Below are 14,812 nucleotides of genomic sequence, written 5' to 3' on the forward strand. Positions count from 1 at the left end.
ATTTTGGAAAACGCCGGTTCTTGTACCTGCTTCTAATTAGCATCTGAAGCACTAAAGGGCAGGTGAATGCAGGTTAAATATTTGTGAGCACAGCACTGGGGCAGCATGGGGACCCAGGGGGGACAGAGGGGACGTCCCCGCCAGGAGGCCACGGGGATGGCAGGAGGAACAGATCAGAGCAGGCCGCCATTAAAAATGGGGATTTTCTTCCTCTCTATACTGAAACTTCCCTCTGCAGAAAGTCTATTGTAAATGTTTGTAGTTACTCTTAGTTTAAATTATTTTACAGTCCTTTTTAGAGATTTATGGCAAAACAGGGAGGAAATGACTTACTTGATATAAAGTATTAACCAGAGTCTTGCTGACACAAACTATAGGTTAAATGCACTTGCAGAAGCCCACTGCCAGCATCACGAATTCTCAGCTGGGTCTGTTTTGCCTGTCTTACAGGAAAATTAAAATCCTAAACCAAGTCCCTCTTTCCCTACCAACTTTGTCCACAACAGAGCACGAGGTGACCCAGCACTATAAAAAACCAGCCGGCCTGATTAAGTTACAACAAGAAGAAAAAGCATTTTATAGGCTGTGCCATTTTGCGTATTGATCAGTTAGTATCGCTTTTGGAACAGATCAGTGGGATTATCTGAAAACAGACCTCAGAAAAAAGCAGAGTGTATTATCCTGTAGCTGTACACTACTGTGCTGCTCTCTTTACATTAAATGGGGTGGTTTGGGGGCTGGGGGAAAACCCTGGTGCACTCGGTTTTATCCATGGCTGGGACAGCTCCCCCGATGCTCTGAACGCGTCTCACACCCGACAGGTGTTTACTCACCGTTCGTGGGGCTGAATCCGTCCTCGTTGGGGTAGTTTGCTGGTGCCACCTGGATCGTAGCGGAGGTCGGGAACACCAGGATGTGGGTGCAGGAGGCGTCCTGGGGGGTGTTGAGCTGCGATGACTGCAGGTTGAGCGCAGTGCTCCGGCCAAACACCGACCCCATAGTGACAGCGTCTTCCAGAACAGAGGCAATGGCAGAGACGTTAATTTGCATCATCTTCAAAATGCACATTCTGTGCTCAGTTAACTGCTAATCTGGGCTTGCAAGCTAATGCAAGTGTTTGAAGGTTCTTATCTTAAAAAGAATTAATTACTAGAAGAGCTTGAAATTAAGATCACAAGTTGCAGATAATGTTTAGCTATGTGAATTCCCATACAATGTCTCATCTTTCCTTTCATTCTGCTGCCCCTTTATCAAAGATTTACTTGTTAAATGCGCCAGTGAAATTTAATGTTCTCACACACATCTGTACAAGTATGCAATACCGCCCACTCTGGTTGACATGAAAAATGCATAATTTGTCATCTGTTTTCCCACGTTACAAAACCTCTGCTCTGGAAATTATTCAACTTGCTGAGTAATTTACAAGCTCATTTAATTCTGTTCCACGTAGTAATCTTTTATTTCTAAACTTAAAAAGCCAGAGTAGTTTGTAAGGATATGTTACCACATACATTAAAAAGTATGTGCTTAAGTAATACAACAAATAAATAAAGGGAACCTCAAAACTTAATTTTATTTCAACTTAACTCTGTGCACCGCTGCTTATAATAGAACTCTACACAGAAGTTACGCATACAAAAAGGCAAGCAGGTTCATTTTCACTCCCATTTACACGGGCTCCTCTTTCCCGCTGCCGGCTCTCACAGTGTCTGCAGAGGGAGTTCCAGCCTCACGTCCCAGCTGCTGACAACTGGTCTCCCTGAAGACACGACCTCCCGAGGGAAAAGGCCACCAGTGTGACAGTGACATTCAGCAATCCGCCCCCAGGAGCTCGAGCTCATGGTGATTTTGGGAATTCTGCTGGCTCAAGCTATTTTGCACCGCAGCTAGCCATGCTAGTCAAGGGCTTCTTCATGTGCTTATGTGGTAAGTGTGATAAAAGATGAGAAGTGTCACTTGCATTTAAATAGTTGGATGAAACGTACCTGGCATGACAACGAATGACCCCTGGGGCTCCATGGCAACTAAGCAGGCACTGAGGATGGAAGGCGAGTCGGCCGCCGAGATGCCGCACATGCGGCACACCTCCTTCAGCTGTTTGCTGATTGTCTGCAGGGAGCACTCCCCCAGGAGGATGCTCCAGTCTGAAACGATACAACATCATGGGGTTCTGGTTGAAAAACAACACTAAATGTCAGTAACACTTGGCATTTCTGTAACGCTGCCCTGGTCTGGGCTGCCTCCCCGTGTCAACAGGGTGCACGGCTCTGCGCGCTGGCACAATGGGAAGACTTGCAAAGCAAAGAGACAGGAGTTCATGCACTCAACGTCTGAGAAATTTTGTTGAACTTTGTTATGAGGAAACTAAATACACTAAATAAAGGAAATTTCAGTGGAGGTGTAGATATACATCCAAGAGACTACTTTTAGCCATGTAAATGACATTATGTGTCCAAACGGAGGGAGTTGCCGATTAAATTCTTTATCTATTTTCCTGCCTTCATTCCATTTCACTCCTGTGTGTAATGGATACCAAATTCCCCTACTGGTGCAGGCAGCAGCTCTTCTGCCCTGCATGTACTACATGGGAGAAGGCATTTAATTACTGCATTTCCCCCCTAGAGTATTTCTTTGTGCTTTCAGACTGAATCCTTATTTACTGTGCACTGCTTTTCCATTTTTTTCCCATCTTATGAAATACAGAATCTCTAACAATGTGCTGACCAGAGGAATTAACGTCTCCTGCAGTTATTAATGTAAAACGACAAACACTCAGCAAATGTCTTTATTGTCCTGGCTAATTCATCTTCATATTCCAACACAGGACATGGGAGAAGGCCGAGTGCACCCCGTCACAATCGCATTTTCTTCCAGCCAGTTACCAAACCAAACCTGAAGGGTGGCCACAGCCATTAGAAATGGAAGAAAAGATGATGAATGCATGGATTTAAATTAAATGTAAAAAGTTACTTTTATTTTTGTTCAGTAACTTTTTTTTTTGCAAGAATTCCTGGTTTGTTTAGTTAAAGTTTAGGTATCGGAATTGAATCCTGTTTCTATTTCTGACAGGAAAACTACCGTTCAGATCTTTTCCTAATGTGATGAATCCCCCGACCACTTGGAAATACACTGTGCCAATACTAGTTAATCTGCACACCATCCACACAACACGAGGAGCAGCGTCAAACCCACTGCACAAACAAGCAAATTGTTAATGCAAACCAGTAGGAAAACTCAGCACCAGGCTAAGTTACCACTCTCCATTTCCTGGTTTTCAAGGTTCATGATGCCTTGTCTTCATCCCAAAGCCCCTGGCAGGGACAGCACCCACATTTCGTACCTTTCAGCTCGCCGTGGCCCAGGCGGCCCAGCCGCCCGATGACGACTCTCCAGGGCAGCGACGTCATCTGTACGATACCAACGCACCACTCCCAGAGCTTCTGCAGACCGATCTTCCGGGCAGACACCTTGCTCCTCCTTGACCTGCAGGTTAAGGAAGAAAAGAAGAAAACTGAGAAGAGAATCAAGGACAATACTCACATTTCTATTCTATATAATTATTTCCCTCCTTGCCCTCTCTAGTTCTCGCTGTGCTATGCCTAACTTATGTTTTGCTAACCAGTCACAGAACTATGAGTTTGTTTTCAATACTATTGTGGCAGTGACAAGTGAGAGGTGTCAGTGTGCTGAGCAACATCCCAGTTGTTTCTGAAGGTAAGATGTGTAGGTAGCATTTGTAAAACAAGTGTAATACAGTAACATTTTTCCTCCGCAGTTTATAAGTTATAAAAATGCCAACTGAAATATTATCACCATAACATCATCATGATCACATCAGTAGGAAATACGATTAGAAGGGGTGCGTAAGAAACTAATGAGAGAGATGGTGACTACAGACCTAGATATAAGGTGAAAAATAAAGGTTTCTACCTGTTTGGTAAATCGATATTAACTATGCAGGTTTCCAGCAGTTCACCATGAAGGTCAGTGCAGGATGCCAGAAGCCAACGCTGATCGTGAGACAAACAATATCCAACGAAAAGCACGTTGTATTTCTGACTGGCCTCTCCAAAGGTTTCTCCCAGCTCTGTCTGCTTGTCTTTGATGGGGGCCAGTATGAACGGAGGCGAGTACAGCTGGATCGGGCTGGGCCTCTGCAACAAAGTCAACACCATCAGCAGCAGATACATCCAAAACTACTTAATGCAAAAAACCCCACCAAGACAGACTGGCAGTGAGTACAGAAAAATGTGAGTTTGAAACAGTAAATACATTCAAGGCATTCACAGTTGTCATTATCTTTCAAAGCACAAAAAACATTCATGGAGAGTAGGATGGATGATTATTCTTTTGAAATCCCTGAAATTCCAGAAACAGGGCTTGAATATTGACAGTTTAATAAACAGATGAAAGATAAGCCCATTGAAATAGGGGGATTTCTCCATTACCTCAGGGATTTAATATTTCTGTAATTAGGCATAGGAACCTATTTCATAATATATGTCTGTATATAAATAAAGGTTGGACATAAATACTTTGTTGTAAGTGCGCTTTAGACTAAAACTACAAAATGTCTCAGAATCGCAAGTAACAGCGTACATTTTCTCTTCTCTCACACTGATCTTTAACCTTTATGACTCAAAACCAGAAGCTTAAAATGTTTTGAAAGCAAGTAGTCTGACATTTTTCTTACTACTTTCTATTTAGTATTTGCTTACCTTTTCCCTTCGTATTATCATTGTCTTGTATACCTTGAAAAGAACACTCCTAAAAATGTTTCCTCTGCTCTTTATTTTTTGATATTTGAGAAAAGCGGTTACAGTTTATTAAGAGGCTTCCATTTCCTTGACACCGACACTAACCTCGGGATTTTTGAGGGTCATCTCAATGCTGGCAGCGGGGCCAAAGCCCGTGAGAGACTTGATGTGGATCTGGGTGGGCAGCGGCCTCCGGCACTGGCAATACACCGAGAACGCCAGCGACTTCAGGTGCTGGATGTAGAAAACCTGCTCGTCCTTCATTGTCTGCAGCATGTACTGGCAAGGCACAATCTGTACGATTCAGAGAAACAGTAAAATGTGACTGAAAGCCTTCAGAGAGCTCTTCGTTAATATCAAACCTGATTCCCGCATTCACTCATCGTTTAACAAGCCTGACACTTTGGCCACGGTGGTCAGTTTTCCGGCAGGGCTACCGCCCTTTTGCATGAACGGCTGCAGCATTCAGCCGCTATATTGCCTGATCCAAAACTGCTGTTTGAGTTACAATGATGTATTTAGGATACAAAATCTCTCAGAAAGTTAAGACTCCTACTGTCCAGTATAGCAGAAGAATCTTCTCTTAAGAAAGTACTACCGAGTAGTACTTTAATACAGCGATGAGAGCCAAGAAACAGCTCACTAGGAACTATAAATGAATTTTGCTTTCCGTGATATAAACATAATTGAATGAGAAACGCAATCAACTACACAAAAAGAAAAGACTATTTTCCCCAGTCAAGTCTTGTTTTTCTGAAGTCCACTTTTCTCATTCACACTGTAATGTGAGAATGGCACATCATTCATGACGTGTGACATTTACCGAAGTATAGGTAAGTACTAGTGGCTATTAAAAGCACTACTATGAAACCTAGGGGTAGCTTTTGATGTTATTATTTCTGAATCCCCAGTCCAAAACCAAACACCCATATTCAAACACTTAATTTTTTTAGAACTGTTTTTCTAAACATCTTCATTTGTGGGTGGCCCTTCCTACACAGTCTGGGCATCCTGAACTCTGTGTTTAGGCAGGTTTGGTTATGGTCTGTGCTCACAATCAGTCTGCTGTCCATGTGGGAACCAGCACTGCGCTGTCATTCCTAAAGGAGACTGTGGAGAACAGAATTAAGACACTGTTATAATGATTTATGTGGTTATTTCTCCTTTTCAGTTTAGTAAACAGTGGAATCTCAGCAATCTTATGCTGCTGTTCAGTTGTTTCAGAAAGTAATGTGAAGCAAGACACTCAATGTGTATGTTCAATCAGCAAGAAACAGAACTAGAGTAAGACCTGAGATGCGAGCTGGGTGGGTAGGAGCCTCCTGCTCAGCAAGAGCAGGGGGAGAAATGGCACAACATGCCTTCAGAAGCAAACAAAGCGTAACTAACATAGTATTTTTGGTTCAAATCCTTTTTAAAAATCAGAATTGTAGCCCTGCAAACTATTTTTTAATGTACTGTAAGACATACAATGTCCTGCACGTGGCTGTGAAATGTCTTTTCTTTTGGACAGTGAGATCTTTGGAGCAGAAACTGTCAATACAAAATACTTACGTTGTATTTAACACTAATGGACCCAAGCAGATTCTTTTAACAAATACTTTCAGTAGTAATACTGTAGTAGTAGTAAACTTTTTCTGCTCTATGGCTCTTGCTTAAACCGTTGGAGCTTTGGTAGCATATTCTCCTTACTAAACGCACCTGTATCTTTTTAAAAGACAACTTTTCTCCAAGACCATCAGAAGAAGGGCTTTTCCTCTCTGTATATGAATTGTAACAAATCTATAAACATTTGGGTTTTATTTGCTTGGAAATAACTGTGTATTTGTGTATAATGTGGTACAGCAGGGAGAATATTGTGCTAGTATCTATATTATGTTACTCTTTACTTAGGGAAAATTGTCTACTATTTTGACTTAAACTGGCAAAATGCCACAGCTTCTGAGAAACAACTGCTGAGTGCCTAGAAAATGAGCAGTACTAGAGCTGGGAAGCCCATTAGCTGTTGTCTATACAGGCTACGATATGATTTCAGTATAGTTTCCGTGTTCTTGTATTTCAGACATTCGATATCAGTGGCTATTATATTTTTAGTATCTTCAGGCCCGAATCGATCAAATTACCTGTGGTCTGTCACCATATGAAGTTGTGAATCTGATTTTCAGTTCATCCCCAAGCTTGAAATATTTTGGTAAGAGTTTTCCCCCATCATTTCAGGGAACGATGAGGTCAGGCTTACCAAAAATGACACGTTTTCCATGCCCAATTTTTTTTTGTAGTTAATAATTTGAATGAAAACACTTTTAAGCCAAGTTGAACATACATGGAAATAACTCACGTCACACACACACAGCTCCTCATCCCCGGCCTCCCGCTCTCCCCCTGTTCATTGGGGCTGAGCGGCTGTGAAAGCCGCGGCAGGACAGGATGCAGGCAGTCCGGGCAACCGGCCAAGCTCTGACTGCACAAATTCAATTCTTAAAGTAATTCCATAGTAAGGAACTATTATTATATGCCAAGTTACATGGTAAATTATTTTTAAGCAGCAGATAATAACAACACAATAGTTAAATTATGCATTAAATGCCTGGTTTCACATGCTTCTTTTAGACTAAACAGTATAAATCAAGAGAATATAAAAAGCAAACAACTCAACGTGCAAAGTAATCAAAGGAACAAGTGGACACTTTTGGCAATGGCAACTGAAGTCACAACTTAAAAGAACTGAAGTCCCTCTTCAGGAAGCATCTAGTAGACAGGATTGCTAGAACCACGTCACCGATTGGATGCAAGGGAACTGGCTGCCTCAAATTCATTTCCTCATCAAAACAAAAGCAAGCATCTTTTTAATGTATAGATTTGTATGGTTAACAAAATCATGTGTAAACCTCACCTTACAAACCATATTTGTAATTTTATATATTATCTTCCATTTTGTATCTTTTAGCATAGTGTACTTATCAAAAATATGCTGGGATAGAATGACTCTCCAGTGTGAAGAGGAAGGCAGAATTACCTGGAGAATGAAAGAATTCCTCATATTCTCAGGCAAGTTATCCAACATTTCTGTGTAGCATCTCATCAAACTTAACAGCCAGAAGTTGGTTGAGGCAGATTCCTCATCTGCAGTGTAGGTAAAAGGATCCACCATGTAGATGACGACAGCGGGAGGGTAGGCATTGCTGTCCACAGACTCCGCTTCCGTGGGAATCCCTATTCTCTCCCGCTCTGTAACACTGGAGACACATACACCGGTAAATTCAAAGGCAAGTTACAGTTGTCAATTTGGTGTTCTGTAAAGGCGTGCAAGGCCGAGTCACCGATTCTTAAGTTCAGAAGCAAAACCAAAAACCATGACAACAGTGACTGAGGAGAGATGACTTCTACTCACAGCAGCTGTTAATCCAAAACACCTCTTATTAATTATGCATTAAAGATACTTAACAAAATCTAACATCTCATTTAATGCAATCAGAATAGCTTACGTCTGAAGAATACAGAAAAGTTAACTAATATTAGCTCTGTGAGCTTTTCCGTGTGTGCATGCCTGGTTTCTGCTGCTGTTCAGGGTTTGCTGCTGTGAGAGTTAGAAGAGGAAGAGTAGGAACTGAGAAGTGAGGAAAAGTGCCCGAGTAATACTCCTGGAGACTGAGTCCTCTGTTCAGTTCCAGAGAAAGCTCCATTGGTAATGGAAGGAGCAACTGAACATTTTTTCACTTGTAAAACACTCCTCCGTGCCTCAACCACGAACAGGAGGCTCAACATCTGTAAGTGATAAAAGGCAGCTCAGATTTTGTCACAAATCATGCTGCAGTTGATAAAACAGTGTTTTGCATAGATCCAGTGAACAGCTGTCTGCAGGATAACCCGAACTACAACAGGATGTGGGCTTTTCACTTAAGATTCAGGAACTCCATAACATATATCATGATTATTAGTAATATGCATTATTATGATAGTAATGAAAACCATGTCCATTCAGGAAGTTACTTACATAATATCCTAAAAAACATTTCCCTATTTTTTATGTTTGATGGATGACTATTTTTAACGAAGCCTTTAAAAAAGTTGTGCCGCTAAAATGTATTTTAAAGTAATATAATCCTGTTTCCTCACAGTATACCTGCTTGTAATATACTTCCACTGCAAGCAAATTAGAAAAATCCATGGATTGCACTTTGTTAACATTCCAGGGGAAATGGAGTTGCATTCAGGCACAGGACACATCCTGCAGTACCCGGCGCAGGTGAGGCTGAGCCAGCAGATCCGGCACAGAACCTGCGAGACACCTGATGCTCCCCTTGCTCTGCAGACGCAGGCCGGGGAGCATCCTGAGGCAGCTCAGCCGGCCCTGCACCGGCTCATATTCATGCACTTGAATCAAGCTTTGTTTCTTGTCATGAACAAAGGGAGATGTGTTTTTTCCAACTCCCCTTTATCAGTAACTACTACAAACAATAAAAATGAGCCCTGCTCCGTTTACCCCTGGCCAGCAGCGCTGCACATGGCAGAGGCTCCTCTCTTTCAAGGATTTACAAAAGGCTAAAAGTTGTATGACAGCAGGTGAATGGTGGATTTCATCAGAAGTACTTTAGAGTGATTTGAGCACTGAAGTAACTCACCCTTCCTGTCCTTCCTGCTGTTGTGGTAGGTTTTGGCCCGATTCTGTCTCTCCTCCAGGACCTGTGTTTCCCTGTGCACGCTCTGCTGTGTTTCCCCCAGTGCTGGTGTTTTGCCCTGAGCCGATGTTCCCACTGAAGCCAGGCGTAGCGGTCGTGTTCATCTGGTTAACGCCGGGTGCTGCAGAAGATGCCGCCAGCTGTGGCACAGAGGATCCGGAGGCCGAGCTGCTCCCCGCGGGCAGGCTCGTGGTGCCCCCGCCGGGGGTGGAGCTGAAAGAGCTGCCCGTTGGCGCTGCCCCCGCAGCCGACAGGCAGGCTGAGTTTGGGGGCACAGGTCCAGCGTTCCCAGGTACCGGCTGTGTCTGGCTCGCGGGCGTTTGGTACTTCGGTGGTAGCAACAGGCTGCTGTCGAGCTGCAGAGTGGCTAAGTAAGGTGCTGAAAGAGCAGATAAGGGAGGAATGAGATTAATGACAGCCAGCCAGATCAAAGTGAGCTGCACTAACCATAGAGTCATACAATATTTTCTGTGCTTTTACAATAATACAAATGCTAAGTGAATATAATCTCCATTATAAATATTTACTTTGGAATCCATTCTTCAGGGTTTCAGTTCTAACTGATGTGAGTCAAATGCCTTTAAAAACAGGAGTGACTTTGCAGAGCTTGGTGAATTGAAGTTGGTACTGACATGCCATTACCTCTGGCTAGATTGTGTTGTGATAACAGCTCTAGATAGCATTCAGCTTTGAAATCTACTACAGTTTATCTTTGTCAGACTGAAAATAGAAAAGACCTTTTTACCTGAGCTACAATAATGGCAAACTTTAACGCAGTTATTTCTGCTCCTCAGTACCAGAAAAAGACATATCACAGGGATTATTTTTAAGTAGTAAATGAATAAAAAAATAAGTAAATGATGATGTATTATCTATTTACTCCCAGTGGGGTACATCACCGGCAGGGGAGGTTTTCAGCACTGCCCTGCCAGCTGCCTCAGGTGCGAGCTGAAGAGCCCGATTCCTCAGCTGGCCTGTGCACACGCTAAACATTTCTGGGTGTAAGCCTGGGCTATTTATGTTAAATAGTATTGTAATAATTCCTCCCTTCCCGTCAGGTGGTAAATCACAAGGAAAAGCAGACTGAATGAGGCAACAGGGTCATTTGAGAGAGATGAGCCCTAGCCTGTTCTGCCAAGCCTGCCCCAAAGGACGGCGTGAGCATTCAGCAGTCTGTAGAACTGCCCGGCTAACTCTGGTACGTTTGCTTAAACTTTTTTCCAAAATCAGATCACTAGCCCTCAAAGGATGCAGACTCGAGAATTGTCACGCCTTTCAGAGCAAAGAGAATAAGCACTTTGCAAGAAACCACTTAAAAGTTCCTTGCTGCTTTTAAACAACAACAACAAAGTAGTTTGCACACTTCAGCTCAAGCACGGAACACTGACCTGGGGGGTGGTCTGTGATCCTGCCTGCCTTGCTGACCAGCACTGGCTTGGCAAATGTATTTCCAGTGACCTTTTGGATGGGTCTGTGCCTTGTCCTACGAGCCCATTTCTCAGTCACATAGACAATACGTGTTCTGTTGCCTCTCCATCCATTCTGGAGTGGAACAACCATGTCTCTTCCCAGGTGAAATCTGGGAGCGATGTTAGGGGGGTCCAGGGACTGAGCCAGGACCAGGCTTCTGATACTACCACTGCAAACTTTATACCCTTCCATATGCTTAGATTCTACACTCTTTCATGAAACAGGGACACCTGATGTTAGGTTACAAAAGAAAAGATAAGGCAGGTTGCCATTACAAAAAGACGAATCTTTTAAAATGTGCCACTGTTTCAGGATGGAAATGAGCCTAGGTGAGGTCCAGGAGACCATGCCTTTGGGATAAGGTGTTCCCAAGTATCCACACCCAGCAGACTGAGAATACTGTTACTTTCTCTTTTTCACCTGTGTTAACCCATTCTTCCTGTGCAGCGTTTTAGTGGACCTGCCATTTTTACGTATGTTATGACTGAAGGCACCACGCGCATCATTCAGTCACACTGGTGTGATGATACGTATAAGCAGCAAATACACCAGATCAATTTATATATTAAGTATTGCATGGATGGTCTTTGAGACATATAAACACTTCACACCCAACTGCCTTTTCTAAAAAGATAAGAATTGGCTTTTGAATCTCTGACGTGATCATCAGACTGATCAAGAACTACGAAACTTTCAAGAGTAGGCAGATTTAACATGGAAGGATTAAGAAATTAAGATAAAGCCTCATAACACCTTCTTTATTTTTAAACGGATTGTAATCTGTACCTTAAGCAAAAACCCCATTCTCCACCTACTGCAAATAACCCCTAGAATACCTACAGAAAACAAACCCGCCTTGCTAGTGCCGTGGTCCTTACCTAGGTGATGCCGGCAAACTTGCGCGTAAAGTTTCAGTCTGGAATGATTGTCGCACTCCTCGGTGCCCCAAGGCTGGTTGAACCACTCGCTCACGAGCTCATCTGTCAGCTTCTGTGCCACAGTCTTTCCCACCCGCATAATCCCGTCACGTAACACTTTGCAGATGGGTTTGTGCTGGCCAAGTCTACACATCTGGTGAGGAAAGAAGAAATGCTTGTCACTAGGTGCCGAGCACCTGGAAGTTATGCAAACTGATTTGTAGCGTAAACCCTTCACTACCAGCAAACGTCTGATGGCTTCTTCATAAATATAAAACCAAAAGGCTACATTTATCTGTTGACTTGAATTGCACTTACAGCAAAACTAAGGTTTCAAGTAATCTTACAGATTCAGTAGTGCGTCATGTGCATGCAAAAAAAGGAAATGGTTTTCTCTCCAGCTGAGCAATTGCAAGAAAACAACAGCTTATTTAATTTACTCCTTGCTCTTTAGGTTTGGTTGGGCCTTCATGCGTTAGGCTGCAACTGTATTAATACTAGTGCTATACCCTCTGTAAAAGAAGAGAACATATACTGGAAAGAGCAGATGGCAACAAATACCCCAAAATGCACAGAGAATCACAGCACAACTCAATTAGATAGTATTCTTGGACTGTGAAAGTGCAGAAAGTCCTCAAAATGAAAGATATCCTGGTTCAAGTCATTGTTACTGTTTAAAAAACATGGATTTCTCCCACTGAGCATGCAGTAGAGCTGAGAAATAATTCAGTGTGGCTCCTCCTTCTAACCTCATATACAGCACTCAAGTCCCTGAAGAAAGTTTTGGCTCCGTCGAGCAAGGCCTCATTTTCTGGACACACCACGATATAGGCGACATCCCGATGGCCCCCATACGGGTCCAGCAACAGCCTCTCCCAGAACGGCAAGGAGAATGGAGAGATTGTCAGGAAGTCCTTGTCATAACCCACAAGTAAAGTCGGGATCGGAAGAGGCTCAGGAGATTCCTCAGAGCCTACAATGAAAAAAGAGAAAGAAAAAATAGTTAAAATAACTGGTTTAACTGCAGTGGGTTCTTTTACAGGCATATTGGAAAGAACTCATCCCTTCCCATGCTGGGTTTCCTAGAAGTTTGACCATAGTGTGGAAACCTATACCGAGGCTGACTCGTGCCTGAGAAACCATGTTCTCCCACAGAAAAAAATAATAAAGGAGAAGAAAGATTTATTTGGTATTTAAGAAACGTCATAAAATCAAAGTTCAGTCAGCCAAAGCAGAGGGACCCGATCCAAGCACCATTTAAACCTTTCCTAGAAAGCTGCAATAAAACATCTTTCATAGAACTGTAAATACCGGTACTGCCCTTCCCAAGGCTTAATCTCCTGGCTTTACTTTGTCATAACCACAACCACATCTCATGAGTTCCTATTCAACCAAAAGTAATAATATGAATATATAAAATCAGATTTTACAGTTGTTCATCTACCTCCACCTGCTTGTGCAAAATCACTAAGTAAAAGGATTTGGTGAACTTATTCCCAGGTACAGAATACTAAGCAAAGTTATCATAATTGGAAATATTGCCTCGTGCTGCCCCAGAGCCCCGGCGGTGCCAGCAGAGAGGACTGCCACAGATCCTTGGGAATGGGCATCTCCCACACACTGTGCTCCCTAGAAGAAATACTGTTGAATATTTGAAGTGAAAATATACCCAAGTAGTTCCTGCAGAATATAAACCAACCTTATTAAAAAGTCACTATTCAGTAAAAATTACTGAATCTACAAAGGCTCTTCTACTTACTACATGGTAATTTGGATTTTATTCTCTGGTAACAACTGGCAAATCCTAACTCTCAAAGCTACAAATGCTGGAAAAAATTCTTAGATTAGAAGTAGTCCTTGTGAAGCACAACGGCTTTAGAGAGGAACTGTAGTTATCACAAGTTGTCCTATCCCCAGAGGAAAGCAGCAATATATTAAATACCAACAAAGAAAATAAAGCAAAGCACGGTGGAACTGCAGGAAAAAACTGAGCAAGACTGCTTTGGTTAAGACTGAAATAAACTGCGGGCAAGGAATATGCATTTAAAGGTCAGTCATTATTTTGCACCATCAACCCTGGAGGGGTTTAAAAGGCTTTTAGATGAGGTTCTCAGGGACATGCTAGAGTCAGGTTATGGTTGCACTCAATGATCCTGAGGGTCTCTTCCAACTGAAATGATTCTATGATCCTAAATGTGCACATACAAAATCTATTTTGTGATTTGTATTTTCCAAAATGGTCGCTTATAACAAGGAGATACTTAAACTGAAACTTATTAAGACTATGGGAACCCTTAGAACAAGCAAAGCTCTTTTTGGAGAACGCTGCCCACTTTTTGTGTATTTCTGTAGCTCAGGAAGCCCCTCTTCCCCATTATGATTTGGTACAATTTTAACATAACGAGAGGCAGGTGTTATTTATACACCAGCTAGTTTCAGTACAAGCCAAAATACAGATTCAGATAGCGAGTGTGATCCTCACCCAGCATTTCTGCGTTCTGTAAAAAGTCAAACTGGAAGTGTAAAACCTCCACTATGGTATTCAAGCAAGTGCTTTGAATGCCTTTTAAAGCATTGGAACAAAAAGTATCTGAAGAGCCCAAAAGAAAAGAAAAGAAAAGAAAAAAAAAAGCAGCTATCTAAAGAGCCTATTTGTTTTATGTATTTCCAGAAGAAAGCACACATTTCTAGCCAACTACGCTTTCATTTTAGCTGCTGCCATATAACCCAACCCATGTACCGTAGGTTCCCCGTCCCGCCATCTTATGGAACTGCTGCCAGGTGAGTGGTCCCTGCACGTGCTGGATGTTCTCCCAGGTCCTGCCCGTTCGCTTCTTCTGGATGGCGTCCTGCAGAAAGGGCTGCAGCGAGAGCAGCATGCGCACCACGTCCTGAGAGGACAGCATGCTGATGTCCAGCACTGCGAACGACAGAGCAGCATTGTCAGAGAATTATTGTGAGGTGGCAGCACTTTTTGATTAATTGTTCT

The 14,812-nt window shown here is 42.7% G+C and overlaps 1 protein-coding gene across 1 annotated transcript in view; it reads right to left on the reverse strand.

Moving 5' to 3' along the window:
- The window catches only part of MED13L (mediator complex subunit 13L), a 188,498-nt gene that overhangs the window by 10,822 nt on the left and 162,864 nt on the right, over positions 1 to 14,812 (reverse strand). Inside the window, exons 18-27 of the mRNA XM_080355133.1 lie at positions 14,564 to 14,743; positions 12,573 to 12,796; positions 11,785 to 11,977; positions 9,380 to 9,815; positions 7,774 to 7,993; positions 4,863 to 5,051; positions 3,931 to 4,154; positions 3,341 to 3,483; positions 1,986 to 2,144; positions 834 to 1,010 (exon numbers count right to left, since the gene is read on the reverse strand). Of these exons, the coding sequence (XP_080211259.1) occupies positions 834 to 1,010; positions 1,986 to 2,144; positions 3,341 to 3,483; positions 3,931 to 4,154; positions 4,863 to 5,051; positions 7,774 to 7,993; positions 9,380 to 9,815; positions 11,785 to 11,977; positions 12,573 to 12,796; positions 14,564 to 14,743 (2,145 nt within the window). The remainder of the gene's footprint in view (positions 1 to 833; positions 1,011 to 1,985; positions 2,145 to 3,340; positions 3,484 to 3,930; positions 4,155 to 4,862; positions 5,052 to 7,773; positions 7,994 to 9,379; positions 9,816 to 11,784; positions 11,978 to 12,572; positions 12,797 to 14,563; positions 14,744 to 14,812) is intronic.

Source organism: Nesoenas mayeri, assembly GCF_963082525.1.
Source record: "Nesoenas mayeri genome assembly, chromosome: 17".
NCBI lineage: Eukaryota > Metazoa > Chordata > Aves > Columbiformes > Columbidae > Nesoenas > Nesoenas mayeri.